The following is a 25,120-nucleotide window of genomic DNA, read 5'->3' on the forward strand; positions in this document are numbered from 1 at the left end:
CCACAGATTTATTAGCATTTTTTCAATTTTCTTTACTCTGGTCTTTGATCGCTCCTTTTTAATTCTTCTATCAGTAGGTTTTCCCTTTGATAGCAGAATTCTTCTAACAAGACCAAGGCTCAAAAGAATACTTACCAAAAGGTCAACTCTGTGACTTTAGACAAACCTCTTTGTTTCTCTGGGACTCAGTGTCCTCATCTGTCAAGTGAAAGGGTTGGATTCTGACCTTTAATTTACTTCTGCCTCTAAATCAATGATTCTCTGATCCTTAGGAAGAGGTTTTCTTAAATTAAGGAAACTGTTGAGTACAATGACCATTTTCTCAGTACCTCAATGCCCAACTGGATAAAAGACTCAATAATTTAGAGCCAGGGATTGGAGAAAGGGACAGAAGGTGGTCTAAGATAGTGATGTCAAATGAAAATTGAATCAAGGACCAATGAACCACACATTTCTGTGGACCACATGTTAACTTACAAAACTACATGTTTCTATATTTCCCTTTATTTAATCAAAACATCGACATATTAAAATAAGAACTACTGTTGCTTATATGTGACCCATAGATTACAAGTTTGGCACTTCTAGAATAAGAGAATTTAAAAACAGATAGTTAAGGAAAGCTATTATCATAAACTCCAGTTCCATTATAGAAAGTCTTAGAATAATTTGTCCTGCATATCTTCTTGATCAAAATTCATCTTTAATTGTGAATTGTCTGGGTCAGATCTAGGGATCTGCAGAATGAGAAAGGAGAGTGTTCTTTGGGGGAGAAACCTTTGCATTCTAATTGGATGCCTACTGGAATTCCTTGTGCTTTTCAAGGTATAATTAGATGCCACCTCCTACACAAAGCCTTTCTTCATCTACTCAGTTATTAGTGTTTTCCCTATGAAAATTACTTTGTACAAATTTTGCATGTTTATTCATGTCTATTGTATATCTCCTAACAGAATATAAACTCCTTTTGGGCAGACACCATTTTATTTTTTGGTTCCTAGCATAGTGCCTTTTCTATGGAAGGTATCAATAAATGTTTACTGGATAAATGAATGATCCACTCTTAAAATATATTACTACTGGTCACTGGACCATGCTAAGCCAGTAATTCATTTCTGGTCTCTGAAATTTTCCCCATGAGAATGTATTACTTCATGGAGTGGCACATCCAGATATTATTTAAAAGACTATAGTCAAATTGACCTCCATTGGTGGGGCAATAGACATGTTTGGTTGTGGGGTTTTTTTGCAAGGCAATGGGGTTAAGTGACTTGCCCAAGGTCACACAGCTAGGCCATTATTAAGTGTCTGAGGTCACATTTGAATTCAGTTCCTCCTGGCTCCAGGGCCCTTGCTTTATCCACTGCACCATCTAGCTGCCCCACAACAGATATGTTTTAAGGAATATTAAACAGTGGTATTCTTTCCTTCCTTGTAGAACTGATCTGGGACTTCTGTAGGTAGAAATCTTCTCTTCAGAGCTCCTTCTCTTATGCAACAGTCATATTTCCTTCACTTAAAATATGTTATATTATGATAAGAAACTCATTTTGAATTCTTAAAAATTATGTCCTCAGAGCATAAGCATTGACAGAGCTAATCTGGCTTGATATTTCAAGCACAAAATGCTTTTAATTTCATCTGGTGAGATATATACATACATATTTATATCTATGTGTATATATATATATATATATATTTAAATGTATGTATATATAAAAGATATAGGGATTTAAATGTATGTATATGATATATGAATTTAAATGTATGCATGTGTATCTATATGATATAGATTTAAATGTGTGTATGTATGTATATTTATAGATTTAAATGTATATATGTATATATAAGATATATAGATTTAAATGTGTGTGTGTGTGTGTGTGTGTGTGTGTGTGTGTGTGTGTGTGTGTATGGTTTACTAGACAAGCCATATTTGGAGATGTCAATTGCTATCATCAGATAAAGAATTCTGAAGTCACTAACAACTCATAAAACTTTCTTAAAAGTTATGGGAAGGTTGTACTCATTATCATAGGAAAGAATATTCATATCTATCTACATGGTACTATCAATAGAGTACTGCTCTGAGGGTCAGAAAGACCCAGAAAAAATCTGACTTAGACACTTACTAGCTGATACTGCACAAGTCACTAGTTTCCTTATTTATAAAATGAAGATAATCACACCAGTGTTGCACTCCTAAGTTTTTAACAACCAGCTTTCATCACTAACCTTAGTTAATAATTTGCGTTATTAATATTTTCTCTATTACTTAATTCTTGACAATCAACAAAACAATAAATCAAGCCCTGATTTGTCCATTTCCTTCAGTCTGGTCCAGCAGAAAGTGCTAAGCACATTACACATTTGGAGTATTTGAAGCATAAAATAAATTTTTCCTTCCTTCCTGAATGGCACCTATCTCACAATGGTAATATGACGATCAAGCCAGAAAGCACCATATAAAGGCTTACTGTCATGAGCATGATCTTCATCATCACCAATGAAATAACAGACATTTTGAAATACTGAACATGACTTACATTCATTCATTGCTTCGCTCCCTAACTGGACTGTAAGGACTCTGAGGCCAGCTATTACTTTGTGAAAATTTGTATCATCCAAAGTGTCTACATAATTGGTGTTCAACTATATTCATTGAATCTCTCACTAAATATACCACAGACCTCTCTAACCCTCCCTCTGAAATTATACTTCCTGTATGTTTTGGGTAAGTTCATGTACATGTACTCATGTAAACTCCATGTCTATATGGATTATGTATGTATGTCTGCATGCATGCATGTTTGCAGTTATTTGCAAGTTGTTTCCACCATTGGAATGCGAGCTCCTTGGAGATGGGATCCATGTTTACTTTTGCTTTTCTTTGTACTCCCAGCAAGTAGTGAGTGCTTGGCACAAACCAAACGTTTTATAAATGCTTGTTGACTGACCGAATGACCGACTACAGCCTGGATAGAGTGCCCCTTACTTGTGAAGAAAGACAATCTCCACGTTGACGTCATCCCGGTCTTTGTGCAGAAAGTCCTTCAGGAAGTTGGACACGCTCTCCAGAGTGATGTGCCCACAGACAACGATATGCCTGTGACAAGAGAGGCTGGATTAGTGAATCCTGGGACCAGAGATAACCCTGCCCCCCATGGGCAAGATGGAGAAAAAGACAGCAGCTGCAAAGGAAGCCTTTGTCTCCTTGAGCTGCGTTGCTAAAAATCCGACTGCCCATCCCCCTGTGGCCTGTGAGGCAAAGCTGAGGTGTTAGCAGGTGCTTAGAGACTTAGGGACTAAAGAGGCATATGGGTTCTCACCTGATGCTGCACAAAATCCTATTAAAAGCCAAACCATTTGGCCTAGTAGTTTTATGCATTTAACAATAAGTGGCATTATGGTTGAGTTTAAATGCTACATTATCAAGCCCCTTTGCAGATTCATATCTCTCCCTTTCTGCCCACAAAGCCTCCTCTCAGGAGATTTACTGTAGGAGGTTTGGTTTATGACATACAGCTTATCAGGTAATGAGATAACAAATCTTGCTGAAACGATGATTTTGTGTGTATGAAAGCAGACTGTTTTATCAGGGCAGCTAATGTGTGGCTTGACACATTATAGGCTCTGCTGGCCATAAGCAGTTAAAAGGAAATTTTGCATTTTTCTGCCATAACTCCTCCAACAATGGGGGCCTGTAACACTTTACAGTAAGTGGGCATTACTCAGAGCTAAATGAGAATGGAACGCCTATGGAATCAAAGATGGGGCTATTGGGGCCGCTATTTGCTTCCCTTGCTGGGTTGGTTATGCTCCATGGAATTTCCATGTATGCCAAAGGGATTATGGGTAGATAGATGGAAGAGAGGGTGCTAAGGAGGTAACAACATCTTGGTCTATAAGGGGCATCTCCTTCAAATAGTAGAGGATGATAATTAATGGAGAAGTAGGGTAGGTGGTCATGGCTGTCATTTATATAGGAAAGCATTAATAATACCTGTGCAACAGGTAAAACTAAAGAAACCTGTTATTACAAATGAGAAATGCAAGGTTCAGAAGAATTAAATGTCTTGCTCAAGATCAAGTACCTGGTAAGTGGCAGAGTCATGATTTAATCTCTCGTCTTCTGTTTCTATGAGCAGTGCCCTTTCTATGAACTCTGATGGAATACGGCCACTCCTGACTGCAGAGCAGCCAATGTTTTGAGGGTAAAATACTGGGGTCAGCAACCTTTATCCTCACTCTGGGTTCACCTAGTGATTTTCTTCTCTTGGAATGAAAGATAAAGTGTTAAGCCTGCTACTTTTACCTTGACTTTGACCATATTCGATAAATTCCCAAAATGCATAGGTAAAGACCAAGGCCAAGAACCCTGATGTCTGGAGAGATGCTAGTAATTTTTTTGGGGGGGGAGTGAGGGTCATAATAACATCAAGTCTCCAAGATTGCTGGTTTCCAATGTTGACCTCAGTCTTGGACTCCACCTTTGGCAACAACAAAAGACACCAACCATGCCTGCAGTTTTGCTGGCTCAGTTTTTAGGCACCAGCAGGTGGCAAATATGAAACAAGGTAATTTCCTGGGCAAAATTGAGAACTGCCAGGTCTCCTCCACTTCATAATTGCTCTGTGCATGTTCCAAGAAGGCCGAGCCCTCATTGGCTGGAAGCAGTGCATAATGGGAGGCAGCAATGATTACTTATGCAATGTTCCATTAGAGGCCATTACAGGAGGTTGGCCTATCATTGTAATTTGGTGCTTGACTGAGTATGTGAGAATGATGCAGTAAACTCATTGGTGAAAGGATAATGATGCAGAACAAAGAGTAAATCAATAATACGCACGATGCAGTTAATAATATCACCATTACGGACTGTTATTGTTACGGTGGTACAGTTAGCGATCGGGCAAACTGGAGCTATAAAGGGGAGGCAGGGATGTTAATGTACTGCATCCAAGGAAATGTTTTAATCTTTGTTCTTAATCCTGGTCTCAGAGGTCAAATGGGGCCATTACATCAAAATCCAGGACTATGTACATCTTTAAACTTTGATCATTTAGTTTCATCTCTGTGGCCATAATATCTAGATATAGATAAATTTAGACATATAGACATAAGTGAATAATGCATATATATATATATATATATATATATGCTTAAATGTGTGATAAAATATGTGCTACAAGATATGGAAAAATATGCACGAATAGAACATAGATATGAGCAAGAAAAGGGACTTAGATGAAGGAGGTGTTAGGATAATGATGGCTAACAATAAGCATGCCTTTACATTTCTCTAGTTTGGTTGTTAATGAATGACGAAGCCACTGAAATCTAACCTGCTCTGATGGCATTCATTCTACTTTCTATAACATCAGTGATTTCTTTCAAAGAGCCTGGTCAGCCCAAAATAGTCCCTTGTTTTCATAGGGAGTAGGGAGGTGGACAATTTTCCTCTTATAAACGAGTGGAAACTAAAGCTCAGGAGTCTAGTTCTTGCTATGCCACATAGCTCTGCTCTGCTCAAGGGCTATCATTTAATAAACAAGCTGAGCTGTGCCAAACTATGCCATACTATCCTAAACTGAATCAACCTGTCAAAGTCTTTAATCATAAGGTTCCACAAAAATGATCTACCCAGACTCACAAGGAGGCCAGCTTCAGTTAATTGGAACTGTGCTGTGGATGTGTAAAATATATTCCAATGCAATCAATATTACCCTTTAACCTTTAATTAGTTTTTACTTCTCTTAAGAAGTGAACAAATACAACAAAAAAAGGAAAAAAAAGGAAAAGGAATTGACTCTTCTCATTTGGTGTTAACTGGCCAATAACAGTGCAGACAATTGAAAATATATATCTTTCAGTTCAAAATGATTCTGAGGGTGGAGAGTAGTCTTTATCAAAAAAAATGAAGAAGTGGAAGTAGGGAAAAAACTCTCTTCAATATAATTGGTATTTTTGCTCAGAAAAGAGAGATTGATTGAAAACAGATTGCCTTTTTGCCCAAGGAGAGTTATTAGGTACATTATCATAGAAACCTTGGAAAACCCATATTGTTCCAATCTGTCCTATATCTGATTTGAAGATTTACGGCTTCCCCTTCTTGTGCCAATAATCATTTCCCTCCATTTTGTTTTCCATACAGTGAAAGTTATCAAGGAGCCAACATATTGAAAATGTTTGAATGCAGTTAGAATTGATGGATGGGAGAGAGGCTGCCTCTCTAATTCAGTATCAACATTTGAGGACCTACTTCTCCTGGCAAGGGGGAGTCACAGGCACTGGAGAATCAGAATCTGAAGACTGGTGAAAGGAGAAAATTTATTTCCCAGGAATATTTTCAGAGCTTTTGAAAATTTCAGTGAAAGCAGTTTGGGAGTAGGGAGTGGAAGAGGGAAGGAGGAAAAAAAACTAAAATGGGGAGATTCCATATTTGTATCTCAATTATTATAGTTGCCTAAATATATCCTTTAACTGACAGGCATGCTGAACTGGCATATAGAAATGCAATTCATATTAGGAAAGACTATGATAAACAAGAGTATAGCAAGGATTCTTGCAGTTTTGGGTCCTTATAATTTTTACACAGAGTGAAACTTTTCTTACCTTTGATTAAAAAAACAAAAACAAACAAAAAACAACTTACCCTACTTAGGTACCACACAACCTTAAATTCTATTCAGAAAAACTAATTTCTATGGAGCCCTCTTTTTCAACGACCCTTGAAGGGTTATGCATTGAATCACTCACATTTTAGTATACATTAATCTAGCATGTCTACTTTCTCTTTAGACAAAGAGAATGAAGAATCCCAAGAACAGTGGGTGTTATAATTGTGGGGAGAAGTACTGAAAAGAAGACAAAAAGAATTTCAGACAGAAGAGATGTCAGAGAGAATTATTATCTCATTTCACAATTTTGCTGAGACTTGGCTCTATTAGAGAATATAACTGACCTAAAATAAGTCATTCAGGCAAGGCACCACAAGACAACTTAGGCTAAGGAGCTTTCAAAACACTTGTAAATGATGCTATTTATGAATTTTAATTAGGATTTTTCATTTACATAATGCTTCCTCCCACAATTTTTTAGAGGAATTATGTAGCAAAGAAAAGATTGGCCTCAGACTTAGAAAGTCCTATATTTAAGACAAATCCTTGCCTCTGACACATACTGGATGCATGATCCTGGACAAATTATTTAACCTCTCGGTGTCCCAGGAACTTCCTAACACTAAGTTACATTTGAATTTCCAGTCTGCATTGCTCCCTCACCAAATGCCTTACCAATGACTTTCAACAGTCAGAGAAACTCACATATACTATATTTTGGTCTGAGAATTTGGGGCTACCTAGATACAGTTGATAATCTTAAGTAAATCTTCCTTAAGAAAAGAAGTGAAATTATTCTCAACATTGATTTTAAAAGATACATTTGGGGTAGGGGAGGGTCTTAAAAATGAAGCCAAAATAATAGGTTCCATTATTGGGAATGTGATAATGGTGTAATAGTTTTCCTGACACTAATAAGTCTATAACGGAAAAATAAGAAAATCAGGCATAGAGGAGCTACAAAGTGACTGCTTAATGAATTACTGAAAAGTAGATTTCTTGCTTTTTTTGGATGAGCAATCTGAGTTAGGTGATTTGCCCAAGGTATCACAGCTAGTAAGGGTCAAGTGTCTGAGGCCATATTTGAATTCAGGTCCTCCTGATTTATACATTGCAACTCCTATTAACTCCCTTAGCTTTCTCATTTTTCAATGACCAAAGATAGCTTTAATTCTGGGTATTTTCTGCTACACCAATACTGATTTGAAGATTAAAAAGCTGCATCATCTGAGTAAAGGGCTAACTGTCCACTATTGCATTTTCTACTATCCAATTAACTTATTTCAGAGATGGACTGGACCATTCTGATAAATGCAAACAATTGACAAGGAGCATAATGGATGTGTTCAAGGGTCCAGGGAATCCTGAATATCTTCATCCTATTTGGAAAAGTGAAGAATATTGCAAGTGACTTCTATCAGTCCCACAAAATGCCAACACCATGACATTGTACTAAAATTGTACTCAATACTCAAATTCAGTATTGGCTCAGCAGGAAGAGAGGAGATAGCCTTTCAAAGCCTAAACTGCAAGGAGCTTTGATCTGTTTAGGTCCCTTACCATGCCAGAGAGATAGAAGTCTCCTTACTTCTTCAAACACTATCATCAGTCCTGGGACAGCTTGTGGGGGACCAAGACAAATACACCCTTGAAATGACTCAGCTAAAGAGTGAAAACTAAAATAATTATGACTCCAGCTGGGTCTCGCAAGCAGAGATCTTAGTTCTTGCCTTACTCAGGAAGACAATATAAAATGCATGGCTCTGGGCTGTTTATTTTTAAAGATACTCTATCCATTTTTACTGGAACAAGTATAAAGAACTTAAAAAACCCATAGCCATCCTGTCATAATAAATCATACGAAGTAAATTGAAAATCCTATACAGCTTTCGCTGAATACATTGTGCTCACTTTTTCAAGGAGGTAAATGAAATGTGGCATGTATTGATCTAGATGTCTCTGTAAAACTATAATATTTATATCAAATACATATGTTTGAATCCCTTTTCTGTCTTTATGCTGAGCCTTCTAATCATGCTGTCTTGATCTGACCTCTCATCTCTCTCCCCCTTCCCCCATCCACCATTGGTAGCTATCTGACACAGCTGGGAATGCATTTAGAAAAGTACTTGCCAAAGGAACATACCAGCATTTCATCATGAGAGAATGAAGGGAGGGATGGGGAGCAAGGCCCAGCAACCCCAAAAACATATTGGTCAGTCAGGATTAAACATCTGTCTCCCCTTTTGGCTGAGGTTGAGTCATTCTGTCTCACCAAGCACTGTCTTTCCATGGTTCTCAGAAGAACTATAGCTTCATAAGTCTTCTAGCCTTCTTTTTTATTTTTTTTAAGCAAGCCATCCATACTAGTCATAGCCTTAAGCTGCTGGAAGAGACTTCAGGGTCAATGCCCTGAGCTTTCTATGATTGGTGTCCTGCCACTCAGGGTTGTTCTCTTCTGTCTTCCAAGTTTTTACCCTTGGGCAAAGAGAATGGAAGAAAGTTACCCAAGGTCTTCACACTTGCTCTGTTGTTCCTTCTCTTCACTTACACTCTGGTCTCTCATTAATGGCTGGATAATGTGTCCATTCCACTACACAAAGAATTATTATTAATGGTTCATTGTCAGTTTGGAAAGTTGTCCAGTGGAATATCCCACAAGTCCGTGTTTAGCTCTGTGCTGTTCAATATTTTTAACCAATGATGTGGCTAAAGACACATAAAGCATGCTCATCAAATAAGAAAATGCCACAAATCTTGGAAGGATGGCAAAGTGGGGGCAGGGTCAAGATTCCAAAAAGATCATATGGATGAAATTAATTAGAGATAAATATAAGGAAATGCAATTGGATTTAAAAAAATAAGTTTTAAATTACAGGATGGAGGAAGAATGGTTAGACACTAGTGTGTCTGAGAGATGTGGGGGCATTATTGATTTCAAACTCAACATCTGCCTTCAGTATGATGTGGCAGCCAAAACATCAAATGCAAACTATATTAAGAAAAGCACATTTTTGCTCCAAGAATATGAACAGGTAGTTTTCAGATCAAAAAATCAAAGTTATCTACAGTCAGGTAAAAAAATGCCCTAAATCACTATTAATTAGAGAAAGGCAAATTAAATTAATTACCACTGAAATCTACTAAATGGGCTAATATGATAGAAAAAGTGATAAATGTTGGAGAGGATGTGGAAAAATTAGGACATTAATGTACTGTTGGTGGAGTTGTGAGCTGCTGCAATCATTCTGGAAAGCATTTGGACCCATGCTCAAAGGGAAACCAAACTATGCATATGCATACCCTTTGATCTGGTAATACAATTACTAGGTCTGTATCCCAAAGAGATGATAAAAAAAGGGGAAAACTGGAAGATTTCAGAATAATCTGGAAAAGACTTAAGTGAACTGATGCAAACTGAAGTGAGCAGAACCAGGAGAACATTGTACACAGTAGCAGCAACACTGTACAAAGATCAACTGTGATTGACTTAGCTATTCCCTGGAATACAATGATCCAAGACAATGTCAAAATGTGAAAAATCCAAAGAAAGAATTGATTGATTCTGAATGCAGATTGAGGCACATTATTTTAACTTTTTAATTTTTTCATGTTTTTTCCCTTTTGTAAACTTATTTTTTGCAAACTGTTTCTTCTCTCACAATGGAATAGGTTTACATGATTATATATATATATATATATTATATATTATATATAACATATCAAACTGCTTACTATCTTGTGGAGGGAGGGCAGAAAAAAAGGGAAGGAGAAAATTTGGAACTCAAAATTTGATTAAAAAAAGAATGCTAAAAATTATCTTCATATGTGACTGAAAAAATGAAATGCTACTATAAAAAAGAAAAGCATATTTTTCTAGAATAAGATGACAGCATCCCTGTACTCTGCCCTGGTGAGACCACATGTGGAATGTTGAGTTCAGTTATGGGTAGCACCATCTAAAAAGGACATTGAAAAACTAAAGAGCTTTCAAAGAAAGAGAGCTTAGTCTAGTGAAGGATCTTCAGTTCATGCCATATAAATATCAATTGGTAGAAGTGGGAGTTTAGTCCAGAGAAAAGATGATTGGGGTAGTGGTGGTAATCATACATATAAACTTATAAATATAAATGTGAATAGCTACACACATATATACCTACATGTGTATGTTTATATTTAATATAATAATAGAAATATATTTGTTTGAAGGATTTTTATGTGGAAGAGAGATTAGATTTGGTTTGTTTGGTCCCACAGGGTAGAATCAGAAGAAATGGGAAGAGTGTGAAAGACATTTGGAAATTACTAAAAGGTTGATTTAGACTTAACATCAAGAATGATTCCTAAAAATTCTGTCAAAAGTAAAATGAGCTGCCCTGGGAGGTCATGATTTCCAGAACACACAAGCAGACATATACACATACCCAATGACCATTAGAGATCTTTAAACAGAGTCTGGATGACATACTTGTTGGGTTTATTATAAAGTAGAGATTTCTTTTTAGCTGTAAGTTGGACTAGATGACCAATGAGGTCCCTTCCAGCTCTGAAATCACAATGAATGTAATGTTACTACTATGAACCTTGAAGTCCCTGGTCCAATTTTAATCAATTTATATTGGTTATCAAACCAGCCAAATATGTATATATACATATATATATATATTTATATATGCATAGGCAGCTGTAATTCATGAACCAATCACAGTATCAAAGAAGAAACCAAGGAGGAGAAAGGCATGAAAAAAAATCTGTTTTCCCCCCTAGATTCCATGACTACTTTTGATCACAAAAGAGAGAGATTACCCTACTATTATTGGGAAGAAAATTATCTCCATATTTTGCTTTCAATGAAGGGCAGAAAGTGAATGGTATGCTACTGTAGAGAAGCATTATTTTTTTCCCTAAAAGAAGCAGAGGAACAGACTGAGGTTTAGCCAAGGCAACTCAAAAAATTAGGTCCATCAAGGCAAAGAGAATTGGCTATTCAGAGACACTAACTAGATGAGATGCCCAGCTGTGCTGGAAATAATTTGACCATGGCCATCTGTAGATCATGTGAGTCTCATCCCTATATCCCAAAATTATGGCATTAAAAAAGCCATCTCAAACAGACTGTCTTCACCATAATCGCAAGCCATATATGAAAAATCTGTTATTCACAATAATGGATAAGTGGTAAGATCTTGCCAATACATAATCCATGAATCTTGAATATCATAGTTGAAAGATACTTTGGAGATGATATATTTTCTAATTTTCAGAAGCATGACTACTTTTCCCCAGTCAGCAGTCATCTATCCAGCCTCTACTTGAACACCTTGAAAGACAAGGAACCCACACTCTCATAAGACAGTCCTTCCCATTTGGGGGGGGCAGTTCTGATTAATAGAAAGGTCTTGCTTATAATACACTTAAATATCCATCATTGTAACTGCCATCAGTTGTTCAATTCAACTAAATAGTAAGTACTTTTTAAATGCAGTCCTAGCTCTGCTATTCAACTAACTGCGATCCTGGGAATGTTACTTACTGAATCCCCCTTGGTCTTAGTTTATTCAACTGTAAAATGAGAGCATTGAACTAGATGATTTCAAAATCCTATGGTCCTATGTGGTATCTATCAGAGCAGCCTAGACAGTGACCACTGACCACTCTTTCCTTTGGCACAGATCTTATAAGCCCATGTCCAGAAAGAGAAGAAAATAAAGATGGTAGAAGGAGATTCGCTTTCCCTCTCTGCCCTCTTCACAGACTCAGATATTTTTGCCCAGGAAATTCTCACTCCTCACCTCTATCTTTTAGAAGCCACAGCTTTCTTTGATGTTGAATTGAAGTTTCACTTCCTAAATGAGGACCCTTCTGAGACAAGTCCTTGCCAGTTGCTAAGTGTCTCACTCCCCACAAAATTATTTTGTATCATATAAGGTCTCTTAAAGGAGTTACCTTACTACTCTTTTAAGCTATATACTTTTAAGTATGACTTAATCTCTTAAAAGTAACTTTGCAATGTAGCTTAAATGCTACATTAACTATCATTTTTCCATGGTGATTTTACTATTTTATTATTTTTAGCTTTTTAGTTTAATATTTAGTTCAGTATTTATTTTATTTAAGCACATTTTCCACTGAAAGTTATCTATTGATAACTAGTCTAGTGAGTAGGGGGCCCAAAATAATCCAAGAAGACATAGATTCAAATGTTTCTTCTGTTATCTACTTATTTGTGTGATCCTATATTCCTGGGACAGTGAGTGAAGAGAGAAAGAATGATGCATCTGAAGTCAGAATTTTAGAGTACAACTTCTGTTCCATTTCTTCCTATCTGTATGAGCTTAGTTGCCACTTCCTCTAGGTGCCATTTTCTCTAGTTTTTAAAAGAGAGTGGCATTAGATAGCATCTGAGGTTTGTACAAGCTCTAGATCTGAGTAGCCAAGTCATTAACCTCTAGGTGTCTCCCACAATGCCCTCAGACTTACATACCAAATAATAGATTCTATTACATACTAAATATACAGATTATATATAAGCAGAATAATTATTCTAATAGAATAAAACATTGTTTTTTGTTGTTTTTGCAAGGCAGTGGAGTTGATTTGCCCGAAGTCACACAGCTGGGTAATTAATAAGTGTCTGAGGCTGAATTTGAACTCAGGTCCTCCTGACTTCAGGTCTGGTGCTTTATCCACTGAGCCACCTAGGTGCCCCAGAATAAAAAAAAAAATTCTAAGGAGAATTTTCTTACAAGGAATTCTCTAGATTTATCATAGCTCTACTCACACATTGGTAGAGTTGTTTTATTTAGAAACAAAGTTATTTATCAAACATCAGTCCACTCCAGAAAAGCCTCTGTCATGTTATTTGACCAAGAGTTCCCTCCATTCAGTTCTCAGTGGTTTCCCTGGGACAACCTCTTCCTGAACAGAGCAAGAAGTTATATTGGGTTGGAATCACACTCATTGTATTCCCAGATGTCTGTTGCCTGCCATATTGAATCTTTGGTGCCAACATGGTGGCTTTCCTTCTCAAAGTATTTTGATCAAATGGAAAGAAATAAATTATTCAACAGACATACTTTCAGGCTGATTTCATCAGTTTTTCCTGACACTAAATTTACACTTGATAGGGGCTCCCAATTCAAGGAAATTGTAGGTAATGAATAAGCCTGAGGGGCTGCTAATCAGAAATGAGAGATTGTTATGGTTTTTTTTTTCCCTTTGAGGGAAGTAAGACTTTCTGAGAGAAAACTCAAAGCATGAATGTGACTTAAAAATTCACCTAGTACATAAGCCGCCTACATTTCCATTTCTCCTTTTCAGAACAATAGCTATAACACGTTGTTGAGTATGTAAAAAAGAAGGGAGACAGAGGCAAATTATGGAAGGGGGGAACAGTGGAGAGACACGTCTTCATTCCATTAGTATTATCTGGTAGTTGATTTAATATGCATCCAATTTTTAAGTCTTTCTAAATAGGGCTTTATATTTGAGAGGCGCTGAAGATAGGGGTTTAAAGGAATGCAAAGCAGATGGATAGAAAGAGGCATCTGTACCCAGGTCTAGACAATGATCCATGTTCTCCTCTCAGGTTACACTCTCTTCTTGTTGGAAAGTAATATCTGGCATATTACATGATACAATACAACATCTAATATCACTTACTTTTGGGCTCTGACCCACAGTACTGAATTTCAGAAGTAGTTAAAGTGTCGTTTTTTTCTAGGGTATTAGGGTAGACTTTTTTTTATTTTGGTTAAAAAAAAGTTCAGTCCTAATCAAAGGAGAACACTTAATCAATCCAAGATGCCCTGTCAACTCAAATTATCTGTTTGTCTTTTTATTTACTATATCTGTCTGTCTACAGTTCTTCATATCTTTGTGAAGATCAGTTATTGAGGCCTATGTTTCCTTCTCAATGGAATCCCTACCAAACGTTCTTTCCTGATGATATGTTGATGATTTGCTAATTTATGGCTTTTAAAATCTAGAAATATGAAGAAATTGCCAAGAAGAGCTGGGGAAGTCACATGAGCTGCAGAATCAGAGAACTTAATGGTTTATTTGACAAGAAATTGAAGTTTGTGTAAAATGAAAAGCTTCAGACACATTTCAATTGGAGCAGTATCTTAGGGGGATTAACAAAATGTCTGTGATTCAGAAATTGTCAATGACATTTTGCAGAAAACATCACTCACATGAACAGTCCACCCCATTACAGCCCAAGCTGAGAAGCATGAGTGAGAGCTGCCCAAGAAATGGTGTATAAACAGGAGGTGAGAGGATGATTGTGTTGCTAAGCCCTCATCCAGTATCTGTTAAATTACTGTCTGAACCAAACTTCTATGTTTCAGTCCTGCCCTCTGTTAGGTGAACACATTTAAAGGGAATGTCATCTTGGAATGATTATGGCACCTCTATCAATCATGGATTTAAATAGTAGTGACATAGATTTAAGTTAATTCTGAAGAACTTCCCAACAGTGTGGTTGGTTAAGTATTTTAGCAGGCTGCCAAATTAAGTTATAGGATCTTTGGGGATCTTTGAGAGGGACAGGAATTCACAAATCTAGAACAGGGGTTTCTAATGTATTATGTAATATGGACCCTTATGGTACAATGGCAAATCTTTTTCTCAGGTTAATGTTTCTAAATAAAGGAAAGGTTAAATTTCAGTTAGAGATTAATGAAAATAAAACTGTATTTCCCCCCATGCAAGTACACAGATCTCCTGAAACCTGAAGTCTATAGAATTCAAATTAACTTCATGTCTAAAATCACCATTGCAAATTAAGGCAGGGTAATGAACTAGGTGTGTTCCTTTTTTCATTAAGGAAATTAAATGTACATGCTCAGGAAACTTGCAAAATTCTCCTTAAAAGTTTCTTGAACACTCTACAATTAACTGAGCTTTTCTGATACCTTTTCCTTTGAAAAGAATTATGCTGAGCAAACTAAACTTTTATGTGTTAATTAAAAATGATAAAACTTGTAGATTTATGGGACATAAAAATGAGAGGGAACAAGAAGAAACTTCAAAAAAAAGAGGAGTGAAAAAAGTACATTTTTTTCTAATTAGGTAAAAGATAAAGTGTTTCTACAGTCCAATGACATTGTGTAACTTTTAATTCATCCCCCCCACCTGACCAGAAAAATAGATCAATAATAGGGAATTTGGCAATATAAATGGAAATTTTTCTCTCCTTAAATTGTAAACAGATATTTAGAGCTTTCTTTCTAGGTGATTTCAAAACCCTAGTGGCAGAAAAATTCAAGAACTATGAAGGATTCATTCAGCAGTTTAATGCATAGACAAAATATGCCAGAAAGGTGCATATATTCCAAGAAAATTTGATTCTGAGTTAAAATATTTTTAATTAATTAATTAATTAGTTCTCATCATGGTAGAAGAGGGAGGGAGGGGGGAATCCAGATTATATTATGTACTGATTAATGATAGATAAAGTTTAGTGAGAATCTTCTGTTTGTACCTATGCACTGATATTTCTTCATATCTTGTTCCAAGTAATTCCTCAAGAAAAATAGTTTTACTATTGCTCTTAAATTTTGATGCTTTTAACAAAAAATTAAATTTTAATTAAAAATAACCAAAAGAAATTTTTGAATGGAAATACATGAAAAAATATTTTTTCTATTGTTTAACTAATGAAAGAAACTGTTCGTATGAGGCCTCAAGGTATTACCATCTAGATGGTATCAGATTACCCAATGCATGGCCAAGGACCTCTGGATTTAAGGGGAAAAAATAGACTTCTAAGAGCTGACCTTGAAAATCCATATTTACAAGTGACAAAGGAACAATTACTTGTACAATACTTCAACAATACATTCTCCACATTCTAACTGATTATGATGGCTAGTAAATCACAATTCAGGGAAAAAATAAGTTTTCTACAGCCCAGATCAACCAAAAAAATAGAGCATCAACTTAAGGTGAAAGACCTGTTAATCTGTAAGCACAAAGAATATATTTCCTACCAAAGCTTAATAAACATTACTAACAAAGAGCAACTAATTCCAAGGAGCTTCCTTTTCACATAAAACGTTTTAGTCATATCTCATATTATTAATATATGTTGGACTAGTCATTATCATCAATTTGGGTCACAGCTATCTCTCTGTCACATAGTTAAGTCTTGATAACCAGGGATTTTTACCCACATAATATGTGACCCAAAGATGTTTTTGATGAGGAAGAGATATAGAAGTACCAAAGGTAATACCAAAAGTAAAGTAAACTCTGATCTATGTATGAATTTCTTCTCTCTTTCCCATATGGGTCGCCCTAAATTCTTTATGATATGTGATCATAGTAGTTTGTATTTTTATTTCAACAAAAATGATAAAATGAAAGAAAGTTGTGGATGGCAAAGATGAAATGTTTTAATGTTCCCTTCTTCTTACAGACACTAAATCAATAGAGGAAGGTGAGTCATTCAGAGTAATGTTGTTCCCACCAGCAATGGAAGTACTGTAAGAGGAAGGCATAGAAGAAGGATAAAGCATATGGGAAGTAAAGTTTGTTCTGGCAATAGATACACAAATAAGTAAGGGCACACAGAATTGAGTACAAGATCATAAATCTTAGAGCTGGAGGAAACTACAAAAGAACACCTGATCCAGCCCTCTTGCCTTTATTATCCCCATTTTAAAGATGGAATATGTTTCTTGTATTTAAAAAATGGAGGAAGATGACAATAAGCTGTCACAGAATTTTGGTAATATAGTCTTATCTTAAGGAGAAAAGACTGATTCCACTGATGTCAATGACTCAAACCAAAGTTCCCCAATGCAATTTCTTTCACTTAGTTTAAGTGAGTCATATATCACAACTTTTAAAACCTTTAGATTCCTCCCTTCTTTATTCTTTCATCATTGCGTCCTCTCCTCTATATCTTCAAAGAACATATTCTCTCTCTCTCTCTCTCTCTCTCTCTCTCTCTCTCTCTCTCTCTCTCTCTCTCTCTCTCTCTCTCTGCCTGGGAGTACAATAAGAAGTCAACCTAGGTCCTCTCTACCTTTTTTCTCCTGTCATACAAAGTCATGACTTGCCAAAGTCATGGTAAACAAAACAAATTGTTATGAACTCACTTCATCTGGGTGACTCTGTAACTGAAGTCACTGGTCTAAAACTGTAGTCTTGTCATGTCCTATGAGAACAAAATCTAAATTTGGGAATTAAATTGTCAGTGAATTATTTTTACTTTTCATTGTTTCTATCCATGTAACTCCTAGTTATGGTCTGATCAGTTCTTTCAAATTAACTGTAATCAAGCTGAGTTACCCACATTAATGAGGAGGAGGAAGAGAACAATAATAAAATTAATGAGTAACATTTATATAGGTTTTTAATGTTTACAAGGTTGTATGTTTTAGCTCATTCAATTCTCATAACAACTTCATAAAGAAGGTGTTTTTGTCATTACATTCTTATAGAAGAGGAAACTGAGGCCATGAGAAGTCACTTGCTCAGGATCACACACATAGTAAGATGCATGAAGTAGAATCCTTCCTAAGTCACAACTCAAATCTTGGTTTTTCTAACTAAAAATGTAACTCTATTATCCACTCCACCTAGATGGGAAACTTTTGGGGAAAACTCTAGAGACTCACAGAAAATGACAGTCAATCCCTATCACTCCTCTAGCCGCCTCCCCCCATTTTTCCTGCTGCACTCTGATCAACATGGCTCAGAATCATGGCCTTAGAAAGGCAAACTAGAAAGAGGAGCCTGTGTGGTCAAAGGTTCTCCTCTTAAAATGTAGATGTTTTAATGACTGGACATTCTCAACATACCCCACACCATGTGCTTCCTATCTGAGGTAAAACTGAGGCTTTCCCAGTCTGCTCCAGTCCCAAATTAAACACTTCCATTGTTAATACTCAGATGTGGAAGTTTTACTTTTGAGCAGATCCTAGGCTTCTAGGTTAAGCAAATAACCAATCCCATTCTTAGAACTATATGACTGTTAGTGATGGCTGAAATGATACTTCTTAGTGTTAGGTGATGACCTCCTATGAGAGAGGAGGGGGGACATATTGATAGAAATGGTAATTTATAGTACCTTAGGGCCATGATATAAGGGATGTTCTGGAGAGAGGCATGCTATGCTTATATTATGCCAAACATCTGGATAAGAATTTTAAAAATACAGCTCTCAAATTTCCAAATATCCTGAGATAGGGTGTCAGGTTAGACATTGAGTTTGTAACCACATTTTTCAGTTTGAATCCAGGGCCATGTAGATGAAACCTTGAGATAATGACATTCCTCAAAGCTACCTTGAGTTTTCTGACAAGTTAATACATCATTATAAGGATTGTTTCTGTACAGATCATGCATCTGCAAAGAGATACCTACACAACGCATAGGTTTTAATTGCTTTCTGAGGTAGTCAGATTTGATTAAGTTTTTGGAACAGGGGTGTCTGTATGTGCATGCAAAAATGAAGACACACATATTAATGCCCACACAAAAATTCAGTGAGCAATGTGCTATTTTAAGAGTCCAAGCTATATCTTTCACGAAAGTTTAACTGCTTTCATTTTGCAAATGCATTTAATTTTATCTGGAAACTTTTTGACATTAGAAATAGAACAACTGTAGTTTCTCATTATGTTGGCTGCCAGAAACTATGCTTGGTTGCTCAACTAAAGACCTTATATCGCTAATTACTACCACATGCCCATATCCCAAGCGAAGGAAAACTTATTGGTTCTGACAGCCCATTCTCTCAACACTGAATTCCAAACGAAAACTCAAATTTTGGCCAAACATAACATTTCATCAATCTTGTTCTCCTGACTGGAAAAAACAACATCAAACAACGGGTGCTAATGGCCTTTTATGACTGTGCCTTTCCCAAGCTTATATTTTCTGATGAAAGATCTAAGTGACCAAAGGGCTTCTTTAAACTACTTAGTAATTAGCTTTTGAACCAGGAAACAATGCGTGAAGTAAATTGAACAGTCCATGTGCTGATGACAGAACTGACTCTCAGTCAACAGGATCTATGGGCGATGGTGACCGAGAAAGAATTTTCAAAACAAAAGGACATATTAATAAAGGAAAGTTTAAAAAGAGAAAAAAGAAAACCAGACTAAAAACAGTGATAAAAGATAATGAAGCAAAGCAAAAAAAAAAAAAAAAAAAAGCTTCAGGAACCCTGGGATCTAAGGTTCTCATAGTTTGGGAGTTGGAGACAGAATTAAGGTCAAAACTGAAAGTCAAGGAAATAGCATAGAGCTGGTGAGTGAAGACTTGACTTGAGAGGTCTCTCTTGGGTCACTTAACAGTAAAAAGCTATCTTTACAAGGGCCACCCAAATCTGAAGAGGGAGAGATATTTGGGAAAAGCATTCACCTGAACGAAAGTAGTTTACCTACGTGTTGTTTTGGCTTTCTGTATGCATGTGTGTTAGGGGGAGCGATAGTTTGTGTGGGTATTTGGCTGTTGTTTTGTGTCTGGGTATGTTTTTAAAATAAGCAACAAGAGCTTGACTTATTGTTAATCCTTCTTTATCTGACAAACAAGACATAGGCAGTTGATGTCAATTTACTAATGTTAAATTATAGCAGGGAATCTTAAGAAGAAAAGTCTAGGATATTTTTGGATACTTTTTACTTTGTGACTGACTACCGGTTGTCCCAAGCTAGCAGAAGGGATATTTCCTCTCTAGTTTGTGGCGGGGGAGAGACACGAGGCTCTCTGGAACAATTTGGACCCATCCAACAGCTTGGTTCCATTTCCATGTAGTACTGTTAGGTCATCTGAATAGAATGGCTATGGTAATAGGAAGGTGGAAGAATTGCAGCTTCCAATGAAAAAGATGCCAACTGGACTCCTCTCTAGTATATATATTTTTTTCCTTTGGAAAAGAAACATGTCTCCTGGGGGCAGTTCAAGAAAATGAGCCATTTTCCACCATCTCATTTTCTGAATGGTAGACTAACCACCTGAGCTCGAAGAGGAAAGCAGGGTGAGGAGGAATCATGAACAGAGGATGAGGTTTTCTGAGGTGATCCATTATGGTCTTGGTGACACTGGCAAACCATCATTAGAAATGTAAAGGAATATTTATTTTGTTTCCTAGGGAAAATCCACCAGAAACAGTACATGGGAGACCTATTGAAGTGGTAATGACACTTCAGTGGCAAATAGTTATCCTATCAGATTTGCTATTTACTTAGGAAGAAAGGGTTTGGTTGACATTGGACCTACATTTTGATTCTATGGGGTTACCTACTCCCATCTCACAATTCCCTTGAGAGCTAAGCACTCATGCATGAGGTCAAAGAATTCACCCAGAATTCCATTTAGTACAATGGCTTGAATTTAATGCTATCTCCCCAGTTCTGAGCAAAGGTGTTTCTTTAAAAAGAGGATTTACCTTTTTTCTATAAAGTCAAAAGGTAGTCCTACATGACAAGCAATCCTACAAATAACTAGAATGATAAAAATAATTTTGTTCCATCCCTAGTATCACCTTTCAATTCTAGAGTATGGCTGCCTGTTATATAGTGATTTCATTTTATTTTTATTTCATAAAATAATACTGAAGAGAAAGGATAGAGTTTTCTTTGATTTTTTTTTGAACCAGAATTACTTAACTGGCTAAAACTCAGAATGGAATGATCCAGGGTATCCAAGAAGAATAGTAGGGATCTTATTAGAAATGACCATTATAGCTATAGGTCACTTGATGGAAGAGTTTCATTATTTCTTTGAATAAGGATAAGGAATGTATCTTGTGACTGGTGCCTTACTATAGCCCAGGTAAAGCCAAGTTGACCACTTTCTCATGGAGGGAAGGAGAAGAAAATAAAATCTGTCATCACACAGCACATTGTGTTCTCCTCCCCTTTCCCCTGACTGAAACACTGGAATGAAGTTACAAGTGTCCGGGTTCAGGTGTCATCTCCATGAGGGGCACTACAATCGACAATCACACCTCTTTTCTTGATGAAACTGACTTACTTTCTGCCTCCATGTTTGTTAAAAGTCCCGCCGAATTTATTCCGGTTCAGGATGAGAGCCGCAATTTCTGGTACGTAGCGGGCAAACATTGCCTACATGCATGAAACAAAGAAACAAGAGGGGGAAAAAAAAGAAAATGGCATGCAGAGAGGATTCTACTGCTCTGGCTGCAGTGAAGCCTCTTGGCATACTTACTTTCTTCCACTAACCGCACTATAGGAACCACCGTATTTCTTGCGGTTTCCTATTAATTCTATGATTTCAGGGACGTAGCTGGCAAACATGGCCTAAGGAAAAGATAGGAGACAGAAGCAAAGACTAAAAAGAGAGGTCAAAGAAAGGTGGGGTGGGGGGAATTAAGATCTGAAAATGCAAAAAAGGATTAGATCTGTGAAGGAGTTTTTAAAAATGACAAAAAATAACACAGAAAAGGGAAATTCTTGAAAACACAAAATGTTGGCTTTCAGGAAGACACAACCCTAGAAAACTAAAACATTTAAAGATGGCAGGGACATCACATAAAGTGGGAACAAAATAAAATCCAACTGATATCTAGCTCTGCTTCCAGAAAGTGGGGGGGAAAGTAAAATTATATGCTGTAAAAATAAAATAAAATTTTTTAAAAAGTTATCTCTAAGCTAAGAACCTTTTATTTGATAATATTCTAAAGTGAACCAAAATGGCCCCATGAGACATCAAGAATAACAAACATCAATTTAAAAATGTTTTTTAAATCTTTTAAAAATAAAGAATCAAAAGACATAAAAGGAGTTGTCAGAAATTATGTGAGAGAAAAAAAGTAGCAAGGAGACAAACAAATCTGCCATGTTTTGTCCAACAAACAGTTGAGTTGTGGTTGGATACTCTTAGAACCTGCTGCCCAACATCTAGAGCCTGTCATCTGTCAGGACTTTATATATGTTATAGGAATTCTTGGGAAATATACACATGCACATATTCATTTATATACATATTAAAATGTATGTGTCATATACATACAGTATAGAGAGATATGTATGCATATACAGAATATAAATGTGTATGCAGTGTATATAAGGGTTCGCCAGATGAAAATTAGGATTGCAATCACTTACCTTGTAGAGAGCAAAAATCAAACATAAATTTGACTGGCTTCAAAGACAAAATGCAGTCATTGTTGAATTGTTCCAAATACTTCCCCCTCCACGCTGCCACCCCATCCCCACCCCCATTGGAAAAGTAACAAAAATCAGTCATTTTACTACTATGTATATCTATGCATGGGCAAGATAAAGGAACCATGGAACTCTGACTTCTTACAAGGGAAAAGATCCAAGGTGTAGTGATAGTAATCAATGTGATCAACTATAGGAGACTATCATTGTTCCATAACAGCTAAATGGGTAAGGCTCTCAAGATTTGTAATGTCTAACTCTTAGAGAAGGCCCAAGCCACAGTGTTTGTTGGAAGTCAAGGGGAGGAACGCAGAGGGAGAGGGAGAGCTTTTGAAACCGCAATCTAGCTAAGAAGTATTGATAACATCTAACAGCATTCTGCAATCGCAGTTGTTGCTACCAAGGAGTGGGCTACAAATTGCATTACTGTCCAAAGGGCTCTCTCATTTACTCCAATGCATTATTTCTTTAGGACGTTTAGGTTCATTCCAAACTAAATGAATATCTTAAACAAGGTTCAATGGATTTGGTTTATATAAATCCTTGTCTGTGGAAAACAAGTTCCATTTAAAGGTCCCCAAAATATGCTGAAAAATCATAACTGTGCTTTCTTTTACTTTAGCAGAATATAAAACTAAAGTAATCATTTGCTTCTAATGCAGTCACTGGGTATAAGTAGTATAAGGCTTTTAAGGAAATGAATAATCAACAATTTTAATGAACATAAATATCATCATCATAATAAAAAGAGATTTTTTACCAGTCCCCCGAGGATGAAGAAGACCATGAAGAGGCGGCCAAGGGTGGTTTTTGCATAAACATCCCCATAACCAACAGTGGACATTGTAACCATTAGTAAATAGACACATTCCCAGTATGTTAGAGCTTGGTTATTTTGGAAATTTTCCCATGGATCCCCCGAGTTCTCCACCTATAATAAAGGGACATGAATTAGACAAGGAAAAATATCAACTGAAATAAAACAGGGTTAGTACAAGCAAGTTGTTTCTTGAACTTTCCTTCCTCCTGAGATTGGTACTTTGTCCTTCTGGGTCAAGTTGAGCAAATCTCAAGTCTTAAGGAGAAAGAGTAATGAAAAGTAAAGGGCTGTAGAGGAGGGAGAAAACATTGGTCCATTTTTCTTCTCACCATTAAAAATCTGCAAATAGTTGACCTTGCCTTGATCAAGTTTCTGTGGCACTTAACTTTGGAAAAAGATTATTTTCCTTTGCCTTATCCCTGTCTTGGAATTCCATTATAGTTAAAGGATATGCAAGACATATCTTTTGCTCATTCACCACCATTTTGCTCCATCCTCACCTAATATCCATTGCTTATTTTCAGATGCTTTCAAAGACATAACTTAAAGTTTTGTCCTCTTAGAGACTGATTGCTAATCTTAAAGGTGCAACATGGATGTTCCAAATGAATAGTACCCCTGGAAAGTCAGACCATATTGTTTACTAACATACTGTTTACTAACAGTAGAGAATTCTACCATTCAAGCATAAATGGGTTCATCTGTGGTAACAGAGGGATTTCCTTTCTTTGAATTTGCTCTCTAACACCAAATTAATCCCAACAAATAAGTCTTATTTGATGAGTTTGACTCTATCAGCTGTTGGTTTACCAGATATCAAAATTGACAAAACCACATTCCGGCTTTAGTGGAAGTCTGCTAAAAGTTCCCAGGAACTTCCCTTCTCAGGAACCACTTGAAACATTTCATTAGTCTTGAAAATTCACTCTAGGATTCTAAGTTCAGCCTTAAGTTGCCTTTTTCTGTGGATGACCTTGATTCCTCTGGGTCTATTCGGACCTTTGTTTGAGGAAATCATTACCCTAAGATCACATAAGAAATAACAGTTGGAACCTTCAACACTGAAAAGCAGAAAGATTGGAGTCACTATATTTACCTCTTCAAATAATTGGCTATATTCATCCAATTACTAGAGATTTCCCCTCTAAAACTACCTTTCATTTATTTCATTATATCTTATATGTATTTATTTACATGATGTCTCAATCAATCAATTAGTAATTATTAAGTTACTATGTGTCAATCATTGTGTTGGGTGCTAGAGATACAATTGTAAACAATGCTTACTCTCAGGGGGTTTACATTCTAATAGAGGAACCCCTCATACCTTTTTAAGAAAATGCAGAATAAATATAAAGAGAAAAATACAAAGTGATGATGATGGTATGTCCTTTGTTCTCGAAGAAGACCATGACATCAGGGACATGATGCCGTGACAAGCACATGAATTGGATTTGAGTGAGGGGGTGCTGTGCTAAAGTCACCAGACTCATTCTCTCTTCTGGAGTCATCTGAATCCAGTGGTCTGTTAC

At 36.5% G+C, this 25,120-nt stretch overlaps 1 protein-coding gene across 10 annotated transcripts in view; it reads right to left on the minus strand.

Annotated features, from left to right (window-relative positions):
- KCNMA1 (potassium calcium-activated channel subfamily M alpha 1) overlaps positions 1 to 25,120 on the minus strand; it is a 637,032-nt gene that overhangs the window by 247,336 nt on the left and 364,576 nt on the right. For all 10 annotated transcript variants that reach the window (XM_074232914.1, XM_074232913.1, XM_074232916.1 and 7 more), the window contains exons 7-9: positions 23,529 to 23,699; positions 21,810 to 21,901; positions 2,996 to 3,106 (exon numbers count right to left, since the gene is read on the minus strand). In XM_074232914.1, coding sequence (XP_074089015.1) covers positions 2,996 to 3,106; positions 21,810 to 21,901; positions 23,529 to 23,699 — 374 coding nt within the window. The remainder of the gene's footprint in view (positions 1 to 2,995; positions 3,107 to 21,809; positions 21,902 to 23,528; positions 23,700 to 25,120) is intronic.

This window comes from Macrotis lagotis, chromosome 4 (genome assembly GCF_037893015.1).
Source record: "Macrotis lagotis isolate mMagLag1 chromosome 4, bilby.v1.9.chrom.fasta, whole genome shotgun sequence".
NCBI classification, from domain to species: Eukaryota; Metazoa; Chordata; class Mammalia; order Peramelemorphia; family Peramelidae; genus Macrotis; species Macrotis lagotis.